Genomic DNA, 25,177 nt, shown 5'->3' on the forward strand with positions numbered 1-25,177 from the left:
AGCCCTTGGGAAGCTTGCAATCTTTATTTTGTAAGTTAATGAGACCAGGAACGTCTCGGGGTCTGCGCAGATCTAGCAGGTTCTCAGTGTGCAGCCCATGAGGGCCGAGGACAGAAACCACACCCCTCTAGGGTGGGGACCACTACAAAGGCAGGTCTCCAAGGTGAATCTGGCCCCTGGTGGCTCAGCTTGTCCTGCACCTGTCCCTGGCTGCATCCTCCACCTGATTCCACTGCTAACTCACTCACCAACCCCCCAGCCCTTTCCCTCTCCCCTCAGCAGGTGATTTACTCCGTACTTCAAACTTCAGTCCTCAGTGCATCAGATCCCTCAATATCCCGGTCCCTCCCTCGAAACAGCTCTCCCTAACCCCTGCCCACCTCTTTTCTTGCAGGCAGAGAAGAGGACGAGGTCCTCCTGTTCCAGCACAACCTCACTCCTGGGGCCCTGGACTCGTCTCCCGGGCACTCCTCACTGACCTCTCCACTTCTCCTTGACCGCCTCCACCCCTGCAGCGCAGAGACCGGCCTCCTCCGCTGCATGGCCCCACCCCTGAAAAAACAATTCTCACACGTTCCTCCACTCCCTCCCTTCCGCTCACTCTGAACTTGTCATTTCCAATTGCTACCTTGCTTCCCTCCTTCCACCACCTTCCAGCCTGTCAACCTTGTTCCTCAGGGGCTCTCGTCTCCCCTGCCTGGTGGTCCTCCTGCCACTCTGCCTCTTCCTCTCCGTCTCTTTTGCTGCTCTGCACTGACACGCTGGCCTTTCCCCAGGCTAGACCCGGGGCTCTCATGCCCTCCTTCACACCACCTCTCTCGCCTAGTCTCATCTTCTCATTCATTCATTCATTCATTCAGTCAGTCAGTCCTTCATTTACCGATTTGATATTTACTCTTACCGTGCCGACAGGCACTCTCCCACAGGCCAAGGATGAATTAGGCAGGTATCTGACCGCCAGGAAATCTAACTTGGTAGGAAATCACTTAAAGAAATATCTAGAGAGGCGCCTGGGTGGCTCAGTCAGTTGCGGTCCTGGGATTGAGCCCCGCATCGGACTCCCTGCTCAGCGGGGAGTCTGCTTCTCCTTCTGCTCCTCTAACCCCCTCACCTCTGGCTCAGGCTTGCTCTTGCTCTCTCTCTCAAATACATAAATTCTTAAAAAAAAAAAAAAGCAATCCAATGTTACAAGTGTTATATGAACAAATGGGGGGCCTGTAGTGGGGAGGAGACTTCACAGTAGGGGGAAGACAGAGAGTCTGTCAGGAGATGAGAAACAATGTGCCAGCTGGGGAAAAGGGGTGTTCAGGAATCCCAGGTGGGGAAGTAGGATTCATAGCATAGTGGTATGGAACAGTGCTTTGGAATCAGGCAGGTCTGGATCAAATCCCAGTCCCTTCTCTAGTAACGCCAGGGAATTAGGCTGTGTTACTTCTGGAGGTCTCAGTTTTCACTCGTGTAACATGGGGACCATTGGCCTGTCTCTTATGGCTACATAGACTTAGAGAGGAATGAATGGCAAGAGCTCAGCATGATGCCTGGCGTGCAGTAAATGATTATTAAATGATAATCATTATTACAGTAAATATATTTGTAACTTTAATAGGTGTCTTGTAACCATTACCGTGAATGGGACCTACTAATGAATGAACAGGTGTGGAAGATCTGTAACAAAGTAGGCACAGATCGCTCAGTCCTAAAATGGAAGAAAGCAGCATCACATGCCACGACATGGACCGACACCGAAGACACTAACTACGCTGAGGGAAATGAGCCGGCACGGCAGGACGTGGTGGCAGGACGCGTGTGGTGTGGTTCCGCCTTGAACCTGACAAGCTCAGAGCGCCAAGGATAGCTGTGGTCCCCGGGGGCTAAACGGAGGGAGGATGGACCAGAGAGAGGTGATTGCTATATAATAGTGAGTTTTTTGTTATACACTGAAAGATGGCAAATTTTAAGTATAGGAGACATGAAATGCTAGGTTCATACGCTATTTTCAACAAAAATAAACCACCACCAACACGGACAGCAAGACAGACAAATTGGGACATTTATCTGTTCCAGGTTTTTAAACTGTACTTATATTTGCAGACTGTTATGTACTTTTAGCAAAAATATGTCTATTTTTAAATTAAGTTTTGAAATTTTCTAAAGAGGGGATGTATCTAGGGTTGCCATTATGATTTTCCTAAAATCTGGACAGTAGGACTACCCTCTATGTAGAGAAGTCTAACAATTTTATTTCATTCTTGACCTTGGATTAGACCCAAGGTCTTTGCCTTTACAAAGTGCTCCTTGCTGGTTAACAGTTGTAAGTACATTTGGGAAACCCAGACTTGTATCTGAGAATTTATAACCTAATGAGGATGGAAAAATGGATACACCTGCGTCCTCACACAGGGACAAGAAGTGGAAAAGTCTGTTTAAAAACAGACAAGCATGGGGGCACCTGGGTGGCTCAGTTGGTTAAGCCGCTGCCTTCGGCTCAGGTCATGATCCCAGGGTCCTGGAATCCAGCCCCGCACTGGGCTCTCTGCTCAGCAGGGAGCCTCCTTTTTTCTCTCCCTCTGCCTGCCACTCTGCTTACTTGGGCTCTCTCTCTATCTTTCTGTCAAATAAATAAATAAATAAAATCTTTAAAAACAAATGAACAAACAAACAAACAAAAACCCCAAAAACAAAAATAAAAAAAAAACAGACAAGCACGGAAGCCTTAGAAAAGAGAATCTGTATTTGGGCCATGGCAGGAAGATGCGTGGCTCACTGACCTGTGTCCCCTGGTGGTTGATGTCGACGGCATCACTCCACTCGCTTGTTATGTCCTCCAGAGATTCCACCCTCAGGAAGAGGCTGGGAAGTAAGTCTTTGGTCTTGCAGTCTGGATAACTGGAAATCTGATGATACAGTTCATGATGAATTGAGCACTCAGAAGGAATTCTTCTGCAATAAACCTCAAACTTAGGAATATCTGAAATATAAAAAAAAAGGCATATGAAGACTTAGGCCTTGAAAACAAAGAGAAGAGGTATTAAACATAATGCAGCAGGAGAAACTTCTGGAGGAGGGACGAATGATACTTTTATTTAAACATTCTTCATAGGATCACGGGTAGCTACTGAATTAAAAACCTCTGGAAAAAAAAATAAATAAAAACCTCCAGAAAGAATACAGGCTTAATATTATTTAAATTCAATGCGACAAAATATACCTTTGATATTTTCCTTTATAAGGATTGTTACTGGACATCTGTTGTGGAAAATGATTCGAGGACTAGGGTCTTCAGAGAGGGTTAAGTAAGTCACTCCACAGTGTTCTTGATATGTCAGTACTACTGCCCTAGAATGAAATCAAATCAAATGACAGAAGTGGTTTAGAAAAAGATGAATGCTTACTCTCCTGGTACGTGTTTATTCAGATTTGTAACACTCACCACCCCACAACATATTCTCTTTTATCCACCAGAGGAAATGTTTCCAGAGAAAGGAGCCCATCCTATCATCCACTAACCATCATACGCTAATTATAGCTTTACCGATTTTTTTTTCACGGCAATGTTAGCACATGATTATCATAAAATATCAAAGACGTAAAAAAATATTTAAAAGGGAAAAAACATAACTTCTACCACTTAGAATTAAAGCTAACCTTCCACTAATAACCCTGCTTTCTGCTCTGCTTTTCTCTGGGCAAATGTGCCTTAAACTCTTCACGCAGAGTCCCGTCCTCCTCAACAGTGCCTGGTAAGTCTTGGCAAGAGAGGAGCTGACATGCTTTTAGAAGGAGTGCCAGAGAATCTGGGTCCTTGGTCTTTTTATATTCTAAAGGTAGGTAGGCTCATGATGCCTGCTGTCAATTTGCACAACATTGTCGAACTTTAAGTGATTTCCACTTTGACTACCAAGAGCAAAACTGTCTTAATTGGCTTTGGAAAAACTGCTGTGTGGGCATAGGCAATGGAGTCACTGAAATTTTCCAGTTTACACCACAGACGACCAAACAACATTTCATATCAAAACAGGAAAAAAAATCCTCTCTGCAGTTTAAATTGCATGGACTGGTCAAATTAACGAAAGGAATTGGATATTTGCCAAAGGTGGCCCTCAGTTTACACGGATGGAGAGGGATGGACAGTGCACTAAATAATTTCTCATTTGCCATTTATCCTGTTCACCAGTGTGAGTCCTCCCCAAAGATCATATTTGTCTGAAATGCTAAAGTGAACTGTCCATTAGCATTTGGGGAAATCATATTAATAACACCATCAGGGGCACCTGGGTGGCTCAGTGGGTTAAAGCCTCTGCCTTCAGCTCGGGTCATAATCCCAGGGTCCTCGGATTGAGCCCCTCATCAGGCTCTCTGCTCAGCAGGGAGCCTGCTTACCTTCTTCTCTCTCTCTGCCTGACTCTATGCCTACTTGTGATCTCTGTCTACCAAATAAATAAATAAAATCTTAAAAAAAAAATAACACCGTCAAATGTGCAGGGTCGGAGTGAGGAGAGGACAGAGACAGGAGGAGATGGGGCTGTAGGAAGTGAATTCACTTGCAGAGTACAGGCCTTGGATGCATACCAAAGTTCTTTTCCCAGCCTAATTTTGAAAGAGCTGGGGCAAGCCAACCTCAGAGAATTTCTTCTTGCTAGCCAAGAAAGCTGGGGGCCAGGACTAACATATGGTATTTTCAATCGAATATCTAGTTTGGTATTCATAGATAAGATTAAATTATATTAATAAAATCATGTCTTCCAATTCTTAGAATTTTAAACATCAATCCCAAATGCAATTTTATTTAAGATTTTGCCTTTCTGTATTAAAAATAAATTTTGTTTTCTCGACATAAGTTCACATCGCTTTCAAAAATGCTTCCTTAAACTCACCACACTTAACTTCTCCAGCCAGAATATAAATATAACCCCTCCTCTCCAGGATCAGGGGATGAAAAGTGTTTATAAAATCAGGGATATTTCTGAATGCTGTGAAAGACAAAGGGGTGTGTGTCGGGAGCAGGGCCTCACTATTATGGATGACATGAGTTAGGAAGTTATCTTTTAAACTATGACTATTAGAAATCTCTGTAGACATCAAAAAGTTAGGGAGCTAAAGTCTCAAAGTTTGTAAATTCTCAATCATGGGAAGAAGGCACCTCTGGTAAGATCACAGTATGTGTTCTTTTGTCCTTTTTACATATAGCATAAATGTTATTCCTGACAGCTACAGAAGGAACGTACTGCATGCAAGACAACCACAGACTAAAAGTCCAGTATGCACAAACCATTACATGTCTCCAGCTAGATTCTGTGGTTGTTATTTGCATAATTGGTAATCGGTAATTGGAGCAACTTGCGTGCAGGAACAACCACAGAACAGAGTCTTCTGTGACTTGTGTTTATCTAAGTTATCTCTCTTAATGGCTTTTAAAGAAAAATTCCATTTTGAAGTCGATGTAAAACATGGCAAAGGAGAAAGGTTTTCCAACTTGCCTCCCTCATATTTTAACCCTTGACAGAGGCTAAGAAGTCCTCATGGAAGGCGATCTTTTCCTTGTGTTGTGTTGCCACCAATCTATGGGACAAACACTATCATTTCCCCGCCAAGGATAAGCTGTGTCAGCAGTAGGGGAAAAATCTTCACCGGTAGGACACTGGGCCAACCCACATGTGATCACAGCATTTGCCCAATTGCCTACAATGTCTAGAAGTCATGAAAAATAAAAGTAAAACCTAGTTTTACATCCGGGGAGCTCTGCAGCCGTTCCTCTGTCCCTCCCAGCACCTGGACGAAGAGTTGCACTGACAAACAAAGAAGGGCATTCACACAGATGTACCTGGTGCAGAAGCCATTGTCCCCACGGTTTCTGAAGGGCACTGCTACGCTCTGTCTGGGAAACTCTTGTCTAACTATGGCCGGCAGGCTCCAGCACAGGGAGCCAGCGGCACCTGCCGCAGGAGAAAAGGCCAGCAAGATCTGTTTCTGAAGCAGGGATGTGTCCAGTGGTGACTGGCTGACATCAGGCATTAAGTCCCAGCAAGGAAGGGAGCTGGATGTCACAGCAGACTGCTCTCCGCCTGGGCAAATGCTGAAAGTAGCACTGTCTGGAACATGAAAATACTGAAAAAAAGAGAAAAAGACAATGCTGAGATAGCATAGTGGCTACAACAATGGAGAGAAGTTAAGCTTTTGAAGGCACAGCTTCTAAGAAACCATAACCGTGGATTCTCAGGAGGTAGCCAAGTAGGGCACTCGGGTATGTTAGAATCCCAGGCCCAAGAGAAAGCCCTAATGAGACCATTACAAGCAGTGGGAGCAGGGTCTGCTTTTCTAGACATAATGAAACATGATAAGGCCGGGGCGATTTAGAAGGTGATGCAAAGTTCTCAATATCCCCCAGGTACTGCAAAAATCCAGATGTCGTAAGGGGAGACATGCCATGTGCTAGAGAGGGAGTCCTCTTGGATAGGGATGGGCCAAACGGAAAGGGTGAGCCCTGAGAGGCCTTGGGCAGAAGAGAGCTGATGAGCTGGGAGCTCATTTGTGTAAGGCTTATCCTGAGGGAGGAGGAAACTCTGACCCCAACCCTCAGTTGAAGTTCCACAGGGTTTCTGGCACAGGTAGAGAGTCTTGGGGTTTCAGACTTAAAAAGGACCTTTAGAGATACTTTATTTAAAACTCCTCTTTCACATCCGAGCAAGCTGCTTTCCAGAGAACTGATGACTTGTCCAACAACACAGAGATGGTGAGTGGCAAAGCCCAGCCAGAGCCCGGCTTCCTGCTTCCTATTTCCTTTCCTATCCCACATGGTGTTCCTGCGAGGCCAGGGATTACCATGTCTTTAAAGAAGTTCCCACACCTGCCTGATGCAGGGTAGGAATGACAGAGGGGACACTCCCCAGCTGCCCAGAAGAACCTGGGCCTTTCCTTTGTCTTCAGGAATCTGAGGTAAGTTCATTGTGATGCTCGTGGTGTGGCTGCTGCTGGGTACCACCATTTCCTGAGTGCCTCGCCTGTTTACTCATATCATCTCATTTAATTCCCACCAAAACCCTGTAAGGAATGTGAAATTATGCCTATTTTCAGATGAAGAAATGTCAGCATGGAAATCCCTGACCCAATGTCTCAGAAAGCCCTAGGGTGGGAAGAAGCAGGAGAATTATCTGCACATACGCTGATTCTCTTGCCAAATCCTCACCCAAAATGTGAACATTGTTGACCTGTACCCCCCAGCTGGGGACTTCTGGTCACCCAGTCATTCTATCAGTACTTCGGTGAACCAAGATGAAATTCTATTATTCTGACATTTTTGGCAATACCATAATGCACTGTGAGCTTAGAAGAATAAGACTTTCATCCTATTTTATTGTTCTAATGTAATTTTTAGGAGCTGAAAGGGATAAAAATAAACGCAGACAGTGGTAAAGAAAGAAATATGTTCCTATGTGATCGTTTCAATAGCATAAAACAATAGCAGACCACTTAGCATATTACGTGTTCAAGTCCTTTTAAAAGATCTCCTTACTCTCCCAAAACATAAGTGTTCATTTTAATTGTATAAAGAAGTGAATCAAAAAAAACCCTTCTTGGATTCATTTCCTGCATATCCTGCCAGCGAGATGTCCACATAAATGAGCAGGGACATTTTCACAGTTACTCTCCTCGTGGGCAGAGAACTCTGGGCTCCTAGATCCCGGCTCTGCGGGGTCGAGCCTCTGACCACATGGCTCCTCTCGGCCCCGCAGCCTGGGAGGCAGATGGTCTTTTCCATGAGCCCCAGGAGCCAGTCCTCAGGCCCTGGCCCTGCTGGGGGGGCTCTGGGTTAGCGAGCATGCTGGAAGTGTGTGCCCCAGCCCCAAGCAGATGGGGTGCAGGCGGCACTGATCCGGCTGCGTGTCAGGATCTGCTGCTTTCATAGGATTTCTGCTCATGAATTACCCTGGAAGTGCTGACCAGGACAGCTGTGCTTTAATTCAATAACAAGTAAATTTCTTTTTACCTATATTCAGTCATAGTTTTTTCTAGGCTAAAAAATTCATCTTACTTATTGCTGATATATCAAAACTGAAGACGACAAATCGATCATATTCTGAAAGGCTTACCTCCTTTCCAGACTGGAGTTTGGAGACAGATAACTGCGGTTTGTAGAATATCTGATATGGCATATTATTGACTATTATGGTCTTGTCTTCAATCTGAATAATTTGTATGCCCTGCTGTACCATGGAGGAGATGCAGAACTGACACAACTGTAAAACAATTGAGAAAAGAATAATTTTTATAAAATACAATAAGGCAAAAAAAATAGAAGGCATATCAAACTTTCTTATTTTTAAAAGGTCATTTTATCTATTGGTTTGCCCTGGACAGTACCAATTTTACCTTTTGCTCCAGAGTATTTATTGGTGTCCCCTTCTCAGTCTCAAAAATGTCCCCGCCCTTCAAAGGGGCCACTATTACAACAGGGGATCCCAGCAAACCAGTTCTTTCTGCTGCTACGGTACAATGACAGAGATTGTTTTCAAGTTTTTTAACCAATTTCCTCACAGAATAGTTATCTATAAACAGTTTTACGTAACAGATGTCACACATCTTTTCAACATAAAGAATTCAGTTAAGCATTCCTCTCCCCTTCTTCATGCTTATCATAGCAGCTCCCTCGCCAAAGGCCTAGCGGGGGCCACTGGGCGTTCTGAGGACTTGAACAGTGATGATGATCGAAAAAATCAATGCCTGGCTCTCATATGCTGCTTTCTTGTGAGCTGCTTGTTGTAAGTATTGATGTGTGTTAACTCACAGAATCCTTACAAAACCCACTTGGGGCAGCTACTATGATCCCCATTTTATAGAAGACGGAAATGAGGCTTAAAGAGGTTAAGTAACTTGCTCACGGTCATAAAGACAGAGACGGTTTAGCTGGGATTGGAAACCATGCAGTCTGACTCTATGGTATTTCTCTTCCCCGCCATGTACCCTGTCATTTCTTCACCGCAGTACTGACAGGTGGTCAGAGAAGATATCCGCTGCCTGATGATCCCCACTTAGTAAGTGGTAATGTCAGGTCAGCAGTTCTCAAAGAGTGGCCTGGGACTCTTGTGTGAGTGAGACAGGGAGTCTTTGAGATCCTTTTAGGGGGTCCAAAGGTCAAAACTGTTTTCATAATAATACTTAGATGCTCTTGTCTTTTCTACCCTAATTCTCTAATGAGTGTACCGTGGAGTTTTCCAGGGGTTTTATGACCTATGATGTCATCACTGTCACGGCCAGCAGAATATATGCTTGCGTATTCTTGCATTCTAAAGTTTTTGTATTCATTTCTAGTTTGATGGATACCAGTGGCTAAAACCCACATAAATAAAAGTGTTTTGGAGGTCTGCAATGATGTTGGAGAGAATAAAGGGGTCCCAGCCCTAAAAAGTTTGAGAATCACTAGGAAAGAATAAGGAGACATCAATACATATAATAATGTATTTTCCAGCAGTCCGTTCATTTGTTCACATTCATGTAGCACTTGGCTGTGGCCACTCTCTGAGGTGCAGGAGGTACTGGGTGTTGGATGGTGTATTGTGACATTTTTCCTAGGTTTTGATGGTCGATCTCAACTTACAAGTCTTCAGCTTTGGGTGATTCACGCTTACAGCTCTTTGCCATTTACACCCATGTTACAGTCTTCTGGCCGGCAGCGCATAAACATGTGTTGCCCAGACAACTCTGAGGAAATGGATACCAGCCTTGAATACTGAAGAGAAATAACTTCTTTGTATCAGAGAAATTTATTTTTAAAAAGTCACCAAATGACAATAACTTTTTTCAAGAAGCTCTTCAAAGACGCCCGTCAAAACTGAACTTCTCCTCGGGGTAAGGTCATTCTGAATCGCGCTACTCTGATGAAGTAGCCCTTCGTCTGACTGGGGACTGGAGATAACAAAGATGGTAGGAAGTGCAGCATGAGACCTCATGAGAGACTATGATATTGTGCTGCCGAACACACAGGTTAATGTCACTTGTGACTGTATTACTCAAATTAATTGCTTTTCATAGACTTTTGAAAATATGGAGGCTGAAAATCACACACCATCAGTATTTAGCTCAATAACCGATGAAGTAGGTTTTCTGTATTCATATAGTCATGGGTACCAGTTCTCTGTTCAGAAACAGAACTCCCTCATAACCTTTGGTTCTACGGGAAGATCAGCGTAGCTGTTGCTCAGCGTACCCTTTTTCCAGGAACATAATCTTTGCTATAGGAGGTTTGTCCTTTCCCTCCGTGCTCAGAATGTTAGCAACTCTACTTCCTGCTCCAAGGAAAGAAGGCCAAGTACAATTTGTGAATATTTTGGAATAAGTTCATTTTCCCCCCACATATGATCCATCAAGTGACTGCTGAGTGTTCTGAAACAGAGCAGTTATTGGATAAATTATGTGACGTGGCTTTTATCACTGGTAAAGGGGAAAAAAAAACCTGTGAAACAGAGAGGTCTAAGAAATCGCGTGTTTCACTGTTATAAATTGTCTAGAGCATGTGACACCGAGAAGGGATTAAAAAGAAAAGGGTAGACTCATATTAAACCGGTTGAGGGGATGGCATGCTCTTCCCCTGAGCCGTGAAGACTTTGATCCTACCTTCTGATGTCCTGGGAAAGCACCAAGTCTTATTTCAGCATCAACAAATCCTTCTTCGTCCAATGACACAACTTCACCATTACCTCCGTCTTTCCACTTTGGAGATGTCAGGTTATGGACCAGTTTAATTGCTACTGACTTGTGCACAGTGTTTGTATTTGCCCAGTATATTCCAATTTGAAAAGCCTCCTGGAAAAGCAATGCCTCAATTATAAAGTATTTTTCTTAACTTTGATAGTTTTACCTCAATTCACAGGAATTTTTTATATTATATAATAGGTCTACTTAGGCAACCAAATCCCTTTATGAGTTGTGTTTTTGTTTTTGGAATGGCAACATACATTTTATTTTAGTTCTCAATGTTTTCTTTGATTCACAATGGAATTTATATTCATGGAAGGGGGAAAAAAAAAACTAACCCAAACTGTGGCTCCCCTATAAATAACAAAGACTTAAAAATGAAGGGCTTCATTTCATTTGACTAGAGAATAATACGCAACCTTAGGTACATGTAGGTCAGCATTCCAATTCCATAAGGAAACATCATCTGATTATTTTAAAAAAACATAAACACACACAGGAAAAATGCAATTGAATAAAGATGTTCATGAACTAGAACTCAAAAAAGTCCTCTCCAATTGCTTCCCACCAGGAAAACATTTTATTTAGGAGTTCTTTGCATTCTATTTTCCTACAGATTTATGTGCTTTCTTGAAATGGGTTAGCCTCATCAAGAAAGTTCTCTTGTGATGGAATACAGTCTTGCCATGAAATTCTGTTTTATATTAGGGTCCCACCCCCAATGCCAGTAATGACTCCATATTGTTATTATCAACAACCAGGTGGACATCCATGATTATGGACATCCAGGTCCTTATAAGGGAAAAGGGGCTCTGATAAAAATACAGAAAGCCTTGAAGAAAGCCTTCAAGAAAGCCTTGAAGATCTCTGAGAATTTCTCTAAGAACCCCAAGTGTATTTAGGGAGTGGGTTAGCACAGAATATGGCTCTATATCCTTAACATACCCTGAGTAGGCCAATCATAATGCTTGTCAAATGCTAGTTGTTGAAAGAAAAGAATTCATATTAACTAAAAAAAAGTTATAGTACCTGAAAATTAGGAGGGATAATAATTTTGCCAGCAGGAACCTGTAGAACAATCTTCTCCCCTTCAAACAGCCAGAGGTCCCACTTGGATTGATTGATGAGCAGGGCCCAGGGTAGAAGCTCTATCAGCAAGGCTCTAACATATGGCTTCCAGACTGACAGCTTTACTCGCATTGGGCTATCCCACTGACTCAGCTGTTCACTCCTGTTCCAAATACCACATCCAAGAGACTCAATGAAATACAATGACGTCAGTATTCATGAAATATGTTTAAGGATTCCAGACACACAATGCTCTTGTATGACCCCTCTTCACACCAGAACCATCCAATGCTGAATCTGCATTCTGGAGAAACTTCTCATGCAATTATGTTCTAGATTATGAGTAAAGCGGTCCATAAAACACATCTACCCAGACGATAGGAGGTTGGAATCTGACAGATGCGTGCAAATATTTCCTTTTTAAAAGACTTTCTGGGGTGCCTGGGTGGCTCAGTGAGTTAAGTGGCTGGCTCTTGATTTTGGCTCAGGTCATGATCTCAGGGTCCTAGGACAGAGCCCCATGTCAGGCTCCACGCTCAGTGGGTAGTCTACTTGAAATTCTCTCTCCACCCCTCTTCCTCCACCTCTCCCCTCACTTAGCTACTTCCACTCTCTCTCTAAAATCAACCAATCAACAAATGAATCAATCAATCATTAAAAACCTTTTATGGTATCTAACATTTTGGTGAATGGTCATTTATTTATCAATATTGAGAAATGTTTGTAGAAAAAGGTTGCTGGGGACCGTTACCTGTCAGAATCCTTTTTATTATAGGGCCACATGGGTTGAAGGGAACTTTCTGGCCCATAGAAATCATCAAGGATCTGATTAACTGTGCCTCCAGGGTGTATCTTAGTGGCTATTTGCTTGATGAGGGAGGTTGAGATGGGAACGGCACAGTGGGAAGGATCATCTTCTTCTCTAGGAAATGGAAAAGAATAAAACAGGAGTGAATATCAGATTTCTAAAGTGAATTTATTGAAAAAAATCGAACTATAGACGTATCATAGACCAATACCTTTTGTGACATTGAGTCAATTTTTTTGGTGATTTAGGGATTAGTGACATAGTTTTTGGATGATCTGGGCCCTGACCCCTTTTCCCTGTCCCCCTCCCCCACATGCTTGGGTGAGAGCTCTATTCATTTCTTCTTCCACAGAGAAATTATGTCAATTAAATCTTCCAATCCCTCTTGTTTATATCTAAGCTTAATGAAAGAGGCTGAATTTTATCCAAAACCACTGAAGAAGATAAGGGAACACTAGGCAGGGCAATTTTAAAATAACATTCTCATAAGATAAGGGAATCATACAAAATATTCTATCTGCCTTCTTCCCCCAATAGTACAGGTTGCTTTTCTTCTCTTTTAGGAAAACATAAGGATTTTTCCAGTACCTTGCTTGAAATGTTAGGTGATGCACAAGGTCAGGTTCTATGTTTTGCAGTGGTTTTTCCTGTCCTTTTCCTGGAATAATTTGTGTTTCACTCAATCCCAGACTCCTTTTCTCCAAATGTATGATAATGGGGTCTGGAAGATGACTCCTCATGATAAAAAGAGGGCTGAACACAATCTATAAAAATAAAAGGACAGAACAACTTTCATATTTGCTTTGTTGCAGTATTCCAGCTGTTTGATGCTGAAACAAACTTGTAATAAATCTCTTCCCTGGGTCACTCTGACCTTAATTTATTTCAGAACAGGAAAGGTCAGAGTCATATACCATATTTTAGGACTGGAAAGCACTCACCAGTCGTTGTTGCACTTGAGAATTGGGTTCTAATGTCAAAACTGTGCACCAGACATAAAAAATGGAACTGTTTGAAGATGGCACCTGCACAGGAGGTAGAAAAGGGTTCTGTTAAATACCGAACAGTTTACTAATTAATCAAAATGAGGCAGAGATCGAATGTCAGTTTGGAGGATTAAAAAGTTTAAAGTTATAGAAAAAAGCCATTAAAAACAGAGAGTAAGCAAAACCAGACTTCATTATGGCATAAAGTGAATGTGCAGTGAGTCAATGAGGGCAACGCTTTCTTAAAGACAAAGGCATCTGTAAGAGGAGAGGCTGATACAAGACTGGGTGGGAGAATGGCGGGGAGGATTTGTCCTTTGTGGCAAGGAAAGTGCCCATGGTGGAGTGTGACAAGGAGATAAAAAAGGAGTAGACCTTTGTGAAGATTCTCAAGTCGGGGGCGGGGGCACTCCTTCCCCACTTTTCCCCTGCATTCCCATCCCAAGCCCTGGTGCATCAGGATCTTTCTCAAGATATAACTTGTCTCCACCTGAAAAAGGCAGCGTCGTGGCTCTCAAGGCGACTGGAAATGATACCACAGCTGTGCTGCTGTGGGGCGGGAGGAAGCAATATCCCAAGTCTTTTTTATCTTACTTCAGATCTCCCTCTTTTGTACCGGTCATTTTTTAAATAAAGCGCAGTACTGAATAAAGAGCAAAAGGAGAAACTTTTAATTTTAAAAACTGCTCTACTTGGGCGCCTGGGTGGCTCAGTTGGTTGAGTGGCTGCTTTTGGCTCAGTTCATGATCCCCGAGTCCTGCGTCCGGCTCCCAGCTCCACGGGGAGCCTGCTTCTCCCTCTGACCTTCTCCTCTCTCATGCGCTCTCTCACTGTCTCTCTCTCAAATAAATAAATGAAATCTTAAAAAAAACAACACAAAACTGCTCTATTCCAGATTGCCATACATCTCGTACCTGAATGACAATGCTATACTCAGGGGACTTAGATTCCAAGCACACGTCTCTTGACCAGTCTTCATCTCCTTTGGCCTTCACACACAACTCTGTCAGTTCACTGTTTTCCAGTATGTATGAAGGCAATTTCTGTTTGGCTGTGAGGCAGTCGAAATGTTCTCGAATGACAGCTTGTCCGTCTTGACCGATGTAATGCTGAACGACTTTCAGTTCTATGCTTTGAGACAAATAACTGCAGATGATCTGTCTTCCACAGATGATAATCTAAAACACAATAAACACATAAAGTTTCACCCGTTCGGATTTCCTGAACTGGTGACATGTTCACTGTTATTACCTGTGTTGGTTTTGAAGGAAAGAACGTGAAACCATGAGCTTGTTTAGAGCATACAGGAAGAAAGGCTTGGGAGGAGAAAGGGATTTTGCTTTGGTCATATTAGGTTTACGGCACTCAAAGGACAGGCACAGGCAGGGCCCGCAGCAGCCAGCTGGAAATGCTGGGTGTGTGCCTGAGTGGGCGGTGGGGCTGGAGACAGGCGACCTACGGAATGAAAGCCTTGCGAATGCACAGAGGCGGAAGAGAGCGGACCTGGAAAAGAGGTGCAGGCTTACACCAGCAACTGACCAACAGCCGAGGGTCAGATTCAGGGGCAAAGAGCCAGGGAAGGGGCCCGAGAAGAAGAGGCAAAGGACTGTGGTGGTAAACCAGGAGAAGCTGAAGCCCCGAGAAAAGACCCACCAGGAAGGGGTAGTCAGTAATGTCATGTGATGTGGCAGTCACCAAGGATGGGGACCGAGCACAAGGCTTCAGCTCTGGTGGCTGAGAGACCAACCTGCGATTTATGTTTCCAAGGCTGGTTTCCAAGGGTTTCTTGCAGTCTTACACAATAAGAGATCACTTTATAAATTGGTAATATAAACAACTGTTAAGTCAGATGCCTAATTATAGTTTATTTTATTCAGGTTTTCCCACAGAGTAGAAGCATGTGGCTTTGTAAAACACACAGAATGAACCAAAGATTCATGGATTCATTTTTCCTCCAGCTAAGAGTATAGTTCACAGTAGGCATTAAGAAATATTTCTTAAATTGGTTGAAATTGAAAAGATAATGCAAAACTTTATTCCTATGCAGTGAGTCTTACTGTAATACAAATATTCACCATGACTGGAAAATATAGGACTTTCACGTACTGGATTTTCTTATTTGTAATATTTTTTTCTAGATTATATGAATAGTAATCATTCATAGGCACACCAATATATATGTGGTTTCCCAAGCATGTGATGGTTAATTTTATGTGTCGACTTGAATGGGCCACGACTGCAGAGATACTCGGCCAAGCATTTTTCTGTGTGTGTCTGTGAAGATGTTTTTGGATGAGGTTAACGTTTGAACTGGTAAACTGAGTAAAGCAGAGTGCCCTCCCTACTGTGGGTGGGCCTCACCCTGTCAGCTGAAGACCTGACTAGAACAAAGAGCCTGTGTAAGAGGGACTCCTCCCGCCTGACTGAACCGAGACATCGGTCTTTCCTGGCCTTTGGACCTGGGCTAAAAAATATCAGCTCTTCTTGGGTCTTTAGCCTGCTGGCTTTCAGGCAGGAACTACATGTCAGCTCTGCTGGGTTTGGCTTCCACAGCCATGTGAGCCAACTGAAAAGAAATCTCTCCTTCTCTTTCTCTGCATACACATGTATGTACATACACACGAATCTGTATGAATATATACATACATCCTATTACAAGGCATTTTTACACATTAACTCTCTCATTCTCACAGTAACCATATAAAATAGGTGTTACTAGGACTTGTCATCTAACAAGGAGAATGATGTCAGATGACTTGCACGGTGTTCCCCAGACTCTCTGGCCCAGAGTCTGATAGTCACTCTGAAGGTCTGTCTTTCATAAAATTAACACCTATGAATTAAGAAATCCTAGAAACTATAAAAAAGAGAATGAAGACTGCCCATCATAATGCAAATGTGACAGATGTCACTGGTTCCATTCCAAAGAGGTGGTCCCTCCTTCTCCCTGGTTAATAACCCTGATTCAGTTTAGGTCTCAAAAAGGAGCAAAGTACTCAGGGAAGGTGGACACCTCCATGGCCTCCATAGTCTGTGTCACAGCTGGAACAAACTGATCCTTGTAATTCCATTCTCCTTTTGCCAGTGATTACTTTAGGGGTGAACACGGGGCACTGTTTGGCTAAAGATATGAGAAGGAAAGACTGCTAAAAGGTTCTGGGAACCTTTTGCCTTTACTCCTTGATAAGGGAGAGAATTTGAGAAGAGAAAGCCCGCTTCTTGTCTGCCATGGAAGAAGTTGTGAGAGGATATATGCATGTACATACAGCTTCTGTAGCCATCTTGAGACAAAAAAGGCAAATCCAAGAGGATAGCAGAGAAGCAGACACAGCCCTGAGTGGCTTAATTAACCCACACCTAACCTGCATTCCTCATTCTTATTATATAAGATAATAAATATAAAATAGGAACAATAATAGTATCTGCCTCACTAGATTACTATGAAGATTAAAAAGCCTACTTTGTTACTTCAGACTGAAAACACCCTAATGGATACATTTTCATATGTGATTAAGAGTATTTTGTAAACATCACTGTAAGTAAATAATTATTTATATAAATATATATCATTATTTATGAATGAACTATTATTTAGTTCATTATAAAGAAACCTGCTACATTGATAGACCATTGTTGTTTCATTAGTTGAACAGTAAAGTTTAGCATTTTCTTAAACATTTATTTTCCAACTATCTATTCCTTTGACTTTTCTTTAGAAGGAGTACATCTGTAAAAACCAAGCCTTGCTTAACTGTACATTACTTGTAGGCACTCTGGCTGTTAGAATCTTTTAAAACAATGTTTTCTCAATAACAAACACATAAGTCAACTGAACCACGAGTCCTGAGTTAGCAAGCAGGCTTTTCTTCAGCATATGCTAGGGGTTACTAGGCACTCATGGTTAAGTCTTATGAGGCCTTAGCATCGTCTAACTTTAAATAAACACGTGAAAGCTCTGAGGCAGTATTTAATTCTGTTCTTCCTCTTGATGTGCCCAGGCCTGGCAATGTATGCACACTGCTCTTGCTTTAGAACCTTTGGGCCCCATGAGATTTAGGAGAGAATTTTGCTGTCTCTCACAGAAACCACAGAATCTCTGCAACCATCTGGGACTCACTTTGTCTAAAGACAAAGATCCTCTTGGTGGGTTTTTATAGTTTCATTTTCAACTATAAAGCCTGTTAAATAGGCTTTCAAATATGATAAAAAGAAAACCCTTAAAAGTGGCCAGGGAGAGAGGGCTACTTAAATGAAGGAAAATCCAAAATGGCTCCTCCTCAGAATGGTGTTCTTCAGAGCTGCTCCCACGCAGGGTTCAGTGAGAGCCATGTCTGCTTTTCTTCAAAGTGGCAACACTTACAATGCCTTTATTTTGAAAATTATAGTTAGAATTTCAAGATTAATTTATCAGTTGAAGACAGCTACTTAATTTTTTTTAATGTAGGGTTTCTCTTTAATACACATTTCCAGGTTTCACACTAATTCTCCTCTTTCCCCAAAGCCACAAAGATGTGTATTGAAGATTTCCACATATGATTTTACTTAGCAGGTTTCAGAACTCTTATTAGATCAGTGCCAAGAAGAATAGTGATATTAAAGAATAACTCCAGAGCACCAGATGCACTGGAAAATGATATCTTAGCCCTGATTAAAAGTGTATGTATAAAGATACAATATATATATACATACGTACATATGTACATTTACGTTTTTTAGAGTGGTAAAGCTTTTCTCAATGAGGGGATAGGATATGTGGAAGTCACTGTGCGTTCGTGGATAGCTGTGTTATGTACAAAGTTCCTGAAAATGTTGTATGTGGTCAATTATCATTCAGTTGGAGAAATGGCAGGGGTATAAGAAAGGCAGGGTACAGACAACCAAACCTCATTGTTCAGGCATCAGCCAATTCTCTATTATCCGGGGGCGTGTTAATGCAGTTATGGTCCATCAGTGAGCTGCACACACTCACCTCCCAAAATCTTTGAAATTAGGCAGCTGTGGTTTATTGCAAATTTCCCAGCCCAGGTTGGGTAGAAGGAAAGAAGCCAAGATGTTAGAGAGGCAGGAATCCACGAAGCTCTTCTGAAACCTTGATTCCTATCTTCCTTCCCAACCTGGCTAATTGAGGAAATCCTATGTCTCTGATGTACTTTAACTGGAACTAACCTGAATTTTCGTTAATCTGTGCTGATAATAAAAAATTAAACCCAACTGAAAGACCAGAAAGGGTTTTCACAACAATGCAGCAGTTATTTTGAAGTTGGTGGTCTGCTGAACCTTTCAGCATTATCTGCGTTCAGTACCAACCATTTTACATTTTGCTTCTTCCTCAGTTAAAATGAATTGCTGTTTCTGTGCTCCACTTCTCACTGTTCTGCTAAGTGACTAAAATGGCCCTCATTTAGAGCCCAATCTCATTTGGCTATGACAATAAACTCAAAGTGTAAACTATGTGTATGTATCTGTGTGTGTATGTCTTCCATGACAGAGGGATGGAAATGGACTATGCCAGTAAGATGGCACTTCTTTCAGAAAAGTAAATAAGTATGCAATGGGAGGGTGGCTATGCTTCCATTATGGATTTCCAAAAGGTTCTTTTCCTGCCTGGCTACATTCTACACTTTTTTTTTTAAAGTAAGATAATTTATTATAATAAGATAGAAGCAGAGAAAAGTGTGAGAGGAAATCCCTACAGAAAATAATTACTAAACATTCAATGGTATGAATAACATTTGGAAATCCTGAAATGTGATTTGTCACCAGATGCCTTAAAATCTGTTGATTTGACATTAACAGAGAGGATGATTAAAAGGATTCCTTAAGGGACGCCTGGGTGGCTCAGTGGGTTAAGCCGCTGCCTTCGGCTCAGGTCATGATCTCAGGGTCCTGGGAGCGAGTCCCGCATCGGGCTCTCTGCTCGGCAGGGGCCTGCTTCCCTTCCCCTCTCTCTGCCTGCCTCTCTGCCTACTGTGATCTCTCTCTGTCAAATAAATAAATAAAATCTTAAAAAAAAAAAAAAAAAGGATTCCTTAAACTTCTAATGCATGGGAAATTTTTGTGAGTCCTCAAATTTTGTGAACCCCTCCTTACGCTAAGATTTTTAAGAAATTCTAATAGTCTGAAAAACTCAGAGAGTCAGTAGATTGGTTGGGACAAATATACATATTCAGTTATTTCAAGGATTAATGTTGCCCTAACAAGTATCTGGTGACACAAAACAATGTATTTTGGTTAAAGAATAAAGTATATCTTTTTAGTTGGGGAAGATGTGTCAAGTACCACAAAGACATTCACATCCTCTGCTCAGGTAATTAAATTTTACAGCAAATCATTTTGAGGACAGATCCAGACATTCTGACATACATATGTATACACACAGATATTTATTTAAGGATTTATTCTAGCAACCAGTTGGAAATTATCTAAAGGTGCAGCAACAAGGGGATACCTAAATGGGTCTCAACATACCATGTGGCAAATTATGCAACCATTAAAAAGATAGTTCAGCTCTGCAGATAACACGAGAACATAAGCATCATATAATGTTAAGTTAAAAAACAGGTTGAAAACTAATTATAACCAGATCTTAAGTTGGTTAAAAAAATCTGCATAGAAAAAAAGTAGAAAAAGATACACTGAAGTAGTAACAGTATTTATCTTTGGGTGGCAGAAATATGGGTACTTTTCTTTTCTACTTTAGACTTTCCTGTGTTTTCAGAAATATTTTTAAATAGTTTTTTTTTTAACACAAAAATAACAACAGTGAACTAATATTTACTGGGTGCTTTATTTTGCAAAAGGAATATGATGTACAGAAAGGTTAAGAAATTTGCCTGAGATATTAGGTAATAGATATTAGAGCTGGGAGATCTCTTCTAGTCAGGGGGAAGAAAAGGTAAGTAATATTTTGTGGGAATTTTTAAAAAAGGTACTTCCACTTTCCATGGCCAACTTTTCTGACTTATGACCTACTGTTGCAATGTGTAGTATTGCCTCAGGAACACAGTGTATATTAATTTATCCCTAACATTTAATATTACTCCTTGAAGGTATATAATATCTATGCAAGAAGGAGGCACTATCATTTTTGTATTTTTTTTTAAAGATTTTATTTATTTACTTGACAGACAGAGATCACAAGAAGGCAGAGAGAGAGGAAAAAGCAGGCTCCCTGCCGAGCAGAGAGCCCGATGCAGGGCTTGATCCCAGGACCCTGGGACCATGACCCGAGCTGAAGGCAGAGGCCTTAAACCATTGAACCACCCAGGTGCCCTGTCTTTTTTTTTTTTTTTAAAGATTTTATTTATATAGTTGAGAGAAGGAGAGAGAGAGTTTGAGAATGCGAGGGGAAGGAGGGGCAGAGCAAGAAGGAGAGGGAAGGCAGACTCCTTGCTGAGCACGGAGCCAGGGGCAGGGCTCCATCCCAGAACCCCAAGATCATGACCTGAGTCAAAGTCAGATGCTTAACTGACTGAGCTCCCCAGGCGCCCCAGAAAAAGGCACTACTGGCGTTAAGACAACAAAGTCTAACCAATGATATGGATTCCTGGGACTATTTCATTCTTGTAACTATAGTCTGAGTTATGACAGTAGGCCAGGTGCTACTTTTAAGCACTTTACATATACAAACTCATTTAATTCTCACACTAACTTTATGACAAAGGCACTATTACTATCCTCATTTCACAGGTCAGGAAACTGATTCATAAAGAGGTTAACTAACCTGAAGATCACATAGCTAGCAAGGGAATACACAGCCAGAGTGGTTATGATCTTAACCACCAATGATATTCTGTGGAAAACTATTTCTCCATGGAGTGACCCTGTCATTCCATTAATTGGTAACTGTTCTAGCAACCATATACAAAAGAGCTGAATGAATTGGGAAAGTTCAGACCAGAGCCACAGTGGTCAAAGTGTGGTCCCCTGGACCAGTAGCATCAGTAACACCTGAGAATTTATTAGAAATATAAATTGGCACATCACTCCCAAGACCTACTGAATCTGGAGCTCTGAGGGTGGGACCCAGCAATCTATGTTTTAAAAAGCCTTCTAGGTGATTCTGACATACATGCAAGTTTGAGAACCACTGGCCTAACGGAAGCTCAGGGGAAACATCGTGGCTTCCCTTGTGTTTTGGAAGGGCTGTAATACAGAGGAGAGATAACTTAGTCCTCACCATAAGCTATTGTGTACATCTCCCAAGTTCTGAAGAGTGGTAAAAACTGGCTGAATGGTGAGAGATTTGGGTTCAAAATCAGGAAAGAGCTTCTTTTAGAGATGGAAGTAATCATTTATGGGAAGGGCTGCCGTGTGAGGAAATGAGCCTCTTATCATTGGGAGTATTCAAACAGATGCTGAATGACCATTTCTTAGGAATGCTGGTAAATGGGAAGGTGGATAAGGCATTCTTCAAAGAACATGAGTGACAGAATCAGAAAACCAGAATATATTAATTGGGCAGATATTTACTGAGAGCATATCCAAGTATGACAGTTCTGAGGGCAGATGAAAGTCAGTGACACATTTTGTTCTCAGGACTCTGTAGCTCAAAACTCATGCTCAGTTAGGCTGATCCCATCATAGGTCCCCATGAGACCGATATGTCCCATGTTCCTATCTTTATATTATACTGTCTACCTGGAATGTCCTCTCTTAATCCAAATTCTGTTTTCCAAAGCCCAACTTGAATCATATCTTCCTAGTGAAACCTCTAAATTCCCTTCACACTTACTGTCAGTTGTGCGACACACACGGTGCCCGACATACAGTTGGGTTTATATAAATTTGCAGCTTAAGAGCAAAGATTGTGTCACATAGTGTCTTTCGTTTCACTCTGTTTTACTGTAGGCAATCCATAATTACTTGAGGAATAGTCAATTCATTGGGAAGATTCCTCTGCTCTATTCTTTTCACTTCTGTGAAAAGAATAATAGCCCACAATAATGAGAACATGATGTCCAGCTCCCTGATTAGGTGGAGATCAAGAACGTATATGGCACAGGTCCTACTGTTCACCTCACCACTTGCTTCCTGTCTGCTCCTGGCACACGGCAATGGACCAGCCCATGCTGCTTGATAAGAAAAGCCCCCCTTTTCCTTTCCCAGGGACTGAGGGCTGTTTCTATCATGTCCTCAGTTCACATAAGCTCTGGGTAGACTTACAGTCCAGATGCAGATGTATATGTTAAAACTCTTATGACAAATCCAGTTATGATGTGTGCAGTGAAGCCAGTTTTCAGATTTTAATACTTCCTTTTTTCCTTTCTACTCTTGTCATATGCGCCATGCTTGAAAAACATCTTCTAAAAACCACATTTTCACATCTTAAGAGCACAAAAAAAGTGTCAGATACTTTTTTTCCCATTTGCAGTCTTAGAACTTCAAAAACAGCCAAAAGGAAGTTTTATAAAATACGTAAAAATATGTGCTGAGAGCTGAGGTTTTATATGCCAAGAGTTAGACCGTAGTGAATTTTTACTGCATTTAATATTAACTCCTAGGAAAAGAAAGCTTGCTGGAGACCCAGGCCCACTCTGTCATAGGAGGTATCACAACACTTTCTCGAAGATTATTCTGATATGTCTGAGAACCAACTCCTGGTTATCCGCTATTGGATTATCCAGAGTCCCCAACACCCAGTGCTTCTTTTCTTCCTTAATAAAGGCCTTTTGGCTATTTCACAGCTCATTAGCACCTCCACCAGAAGGTAGGTGATGACAGGGAGAAGAGGTGAAACTAAAATCAGTAAATTTTACTGCTCCTTAGCAGCTCTTGTAAAAGATGTGGGACAAAGGGTTTGAAGCCATCACCATCCTCAGGATCATCAACAAGCACATACAAAGTGGGAGCAAAAATACCCAAGCTTATCACTGTGGGTTTTTAAGTTATGAATTATTTTCATTTCTTTAAGTTTCACTTCCATTAATTGTGTCAAAGAATTAAGAGCTGTCTGGGTCACGAACACAAGGAACTCACCTGTTTTTGCACTCCACTGAGCTGCCGAACCTTGATGACTAGGGAAGCAGTCCGACCCTTGTACTGAATAGTTCTAATAAACGTTCCTGCGTGGTCCACACTGAAGGGCTCTGACCAGCGCCAATTGCCCCAACCTTCAATACAGATGTGTAACAGCTGGAGAGAAAAACAATAATCGTCACGATGCCAAAAGTGCCAACAAAAATCTAGTCCTAAAATGAAAGTCTCATTGCTGGAAAACCTTCTTATTTGTAATATTTAGCATCTGTTTTCTTTCTAACCTGCATTATTCATCCACTTCCAGCCTATTCAAGCAGGCTAAGAATAGCAAATATGCCACAGAGAGTCAATGTGGTTTTCCAGATCACATTTTAAACCTTCTTAAAAATAATTGTCCTATCAAATGGTAAAAGGCCTGTTGAACATTTGAGAAAAGCCCATTTCATTCATCTGGAGGACAAGAAGGTCGAAGTGTGAGATCAAAGAACACGGGTCTTGGCTGATAGTTTATTCCCTCTTATGGCTAGACAGTAATTAAAGTAAAATTTCATTTGTTGCATTATTTTTGACCCTAAATTGCCATTCCTTATTTATTCTCTTGATAAAGAACAAAACAGCAATTCGAGGATGCGGTTCATTCAATATACTCTCTCTATGAGATCACATATATCATATGAGAACTATCTTCAACATTTTGAATGTATGAAAAAATGTCTTTGTTCTACTTTTTGCTAGCCATGTTATTTACTGTAGCATATACCAAACGAGTCTCCTGATTCACATTCATATTTATTCACACATTATTGCCAATTGTGGTAATATTTAGATTTCTTCCATGATCATCAAATATTTTCTATTTCCACTCCTACCTACTAAATGCAATGAAGAAAATCAGTTTAACTGAACAAGTATTCCAAAACAACATAATAATTACTGCTTCTTTAGGATACATGTTTAAATGAACATAAACAGTGTTCTACCCAATTACTAAGAATAAGAAATAAAACTGACATTTTAGGAAAAACATTTGTATAATATACAAACCATTTCCTTCGTGTCGTATATAATTTTTTAAAAGAACGAACCAAAGGCTGATCGTATGAAACATTTTCCCAATTAACAGAATGAATAAAACTATAAAAACATTGTATAAGAGCTATCATAATGGGCCCTTAAAATAAATACATTAAGAATTTACATGGGAATTGTCATAATAATAAAAGTCTTTTGACAGAAAGATTATTTTTCTGCTTTACCATTTGAAGGAGCCTTTAGAAAGTACCCAAATTAAAACATTTCCCAAGGTCACTAGTTATCACAATATGATTTTGGTGGAAGGTTAAGGGAGGATTTGTTTGTTTCTTTGTTTTAAAACACCTTAATAAAGTATTTTTTTCAAAACCTCCTAACTCATCTCCCTGCTTTTCATATGGCTGCACTCCAATTCTTCCTCCATGCAACTTCCAGTGACCCTGGGAAATCAAAAAGCTACCATTCAGATGACTTCTAGAAAAGAAAGGTAACAAGGGAAAGGAAGAAAGGAAGAAAGGAAGAAAGAAGGAAAGAGGATGGGAGGGAGGGAAAGAAAGGGAATAAAGAAAAAAAGAAAAAAGTCCTAGACAGCAAATACCTTTAGGGAAAATTTGGT

At 41.4% G+C, this 25,177-nt stretch overlaps 1 protein-coding gene across 5 annotated transcripts in view; it reads right to left on the reverse strand.

The window, feature by feature from the left end:
* Positions 1 to 25,177, reverse strand: part of VPS13B (vacuolar protein sorting 13 homolog B) — a 770,530-nt gene that overhangs the window by 38,852 nt on the left and 706,501 nt on the right. For all 5 annotated transcript variants that reach the window (XM_044245211.1, XM_044245212.1, XM_044245209.1 and 2 more), the window contains exons 44-54: positions 23,530 to 23,685; positions 14,466 to 14,729; positions 13,507 to 13,590; positions 13,154 to 13,329; positions 12,509 to 12,679; positions 11,719 to 11,920; positions 10,609 to 10,797; positions 8,088 to 8,234; positions 5,822 to 6,105; positions 3,209 to 3,336; positions 2,769 to 2,968 (exon numbers count right to left, since the gene is read on the reverse strand). In XM_044245211.1, coding sequence (XP_044101146.1) covers positions 2,769 to 2,968; positions 3,209 to 3,336; positions 5,822 to 6,105; positions 8,088 to 8,234; positions 10,609 to 10,797; positions 11,719 to 11,920; positions 12,509 to 12,679; positions 13,154 to 13,329; positions 13,507 to 13,590; positions 14,466 to 14,729; positions 23,530 to 23,685 — 2,001 coding nt within the window. The remainder of the gene's footprint in view (positions 1 to 2,768; positions 2,969 to 3,208; positions 3,337 to 5,821; positions 6,106 to 8,087; positions 8,235 to 10,608; positions 10,798 to 11,718; positions 11,921 to 12,508; positions 12,680 to 13,153; positions 13,330 to 13,506; positions 13,591 to 14,465; positions 14,730 to 23,529; positions 23,686 to 25,177) is intronic.

This window comes from Neovison vison, chromosome 4 (assembly GCF_020171115.1).
Source record: "Neovison vison isolate M4711 chromosome 4, ASM_NN_V1, whole genome shotgun sequence".
In the NCBI taxonomy this organism is placed as follows: domain Eukaryota; kingdom Metazoa; phylum Chordata; class Mammalia; order Carnivora; family Mustelidae; genus Neogale; species Neogale vison.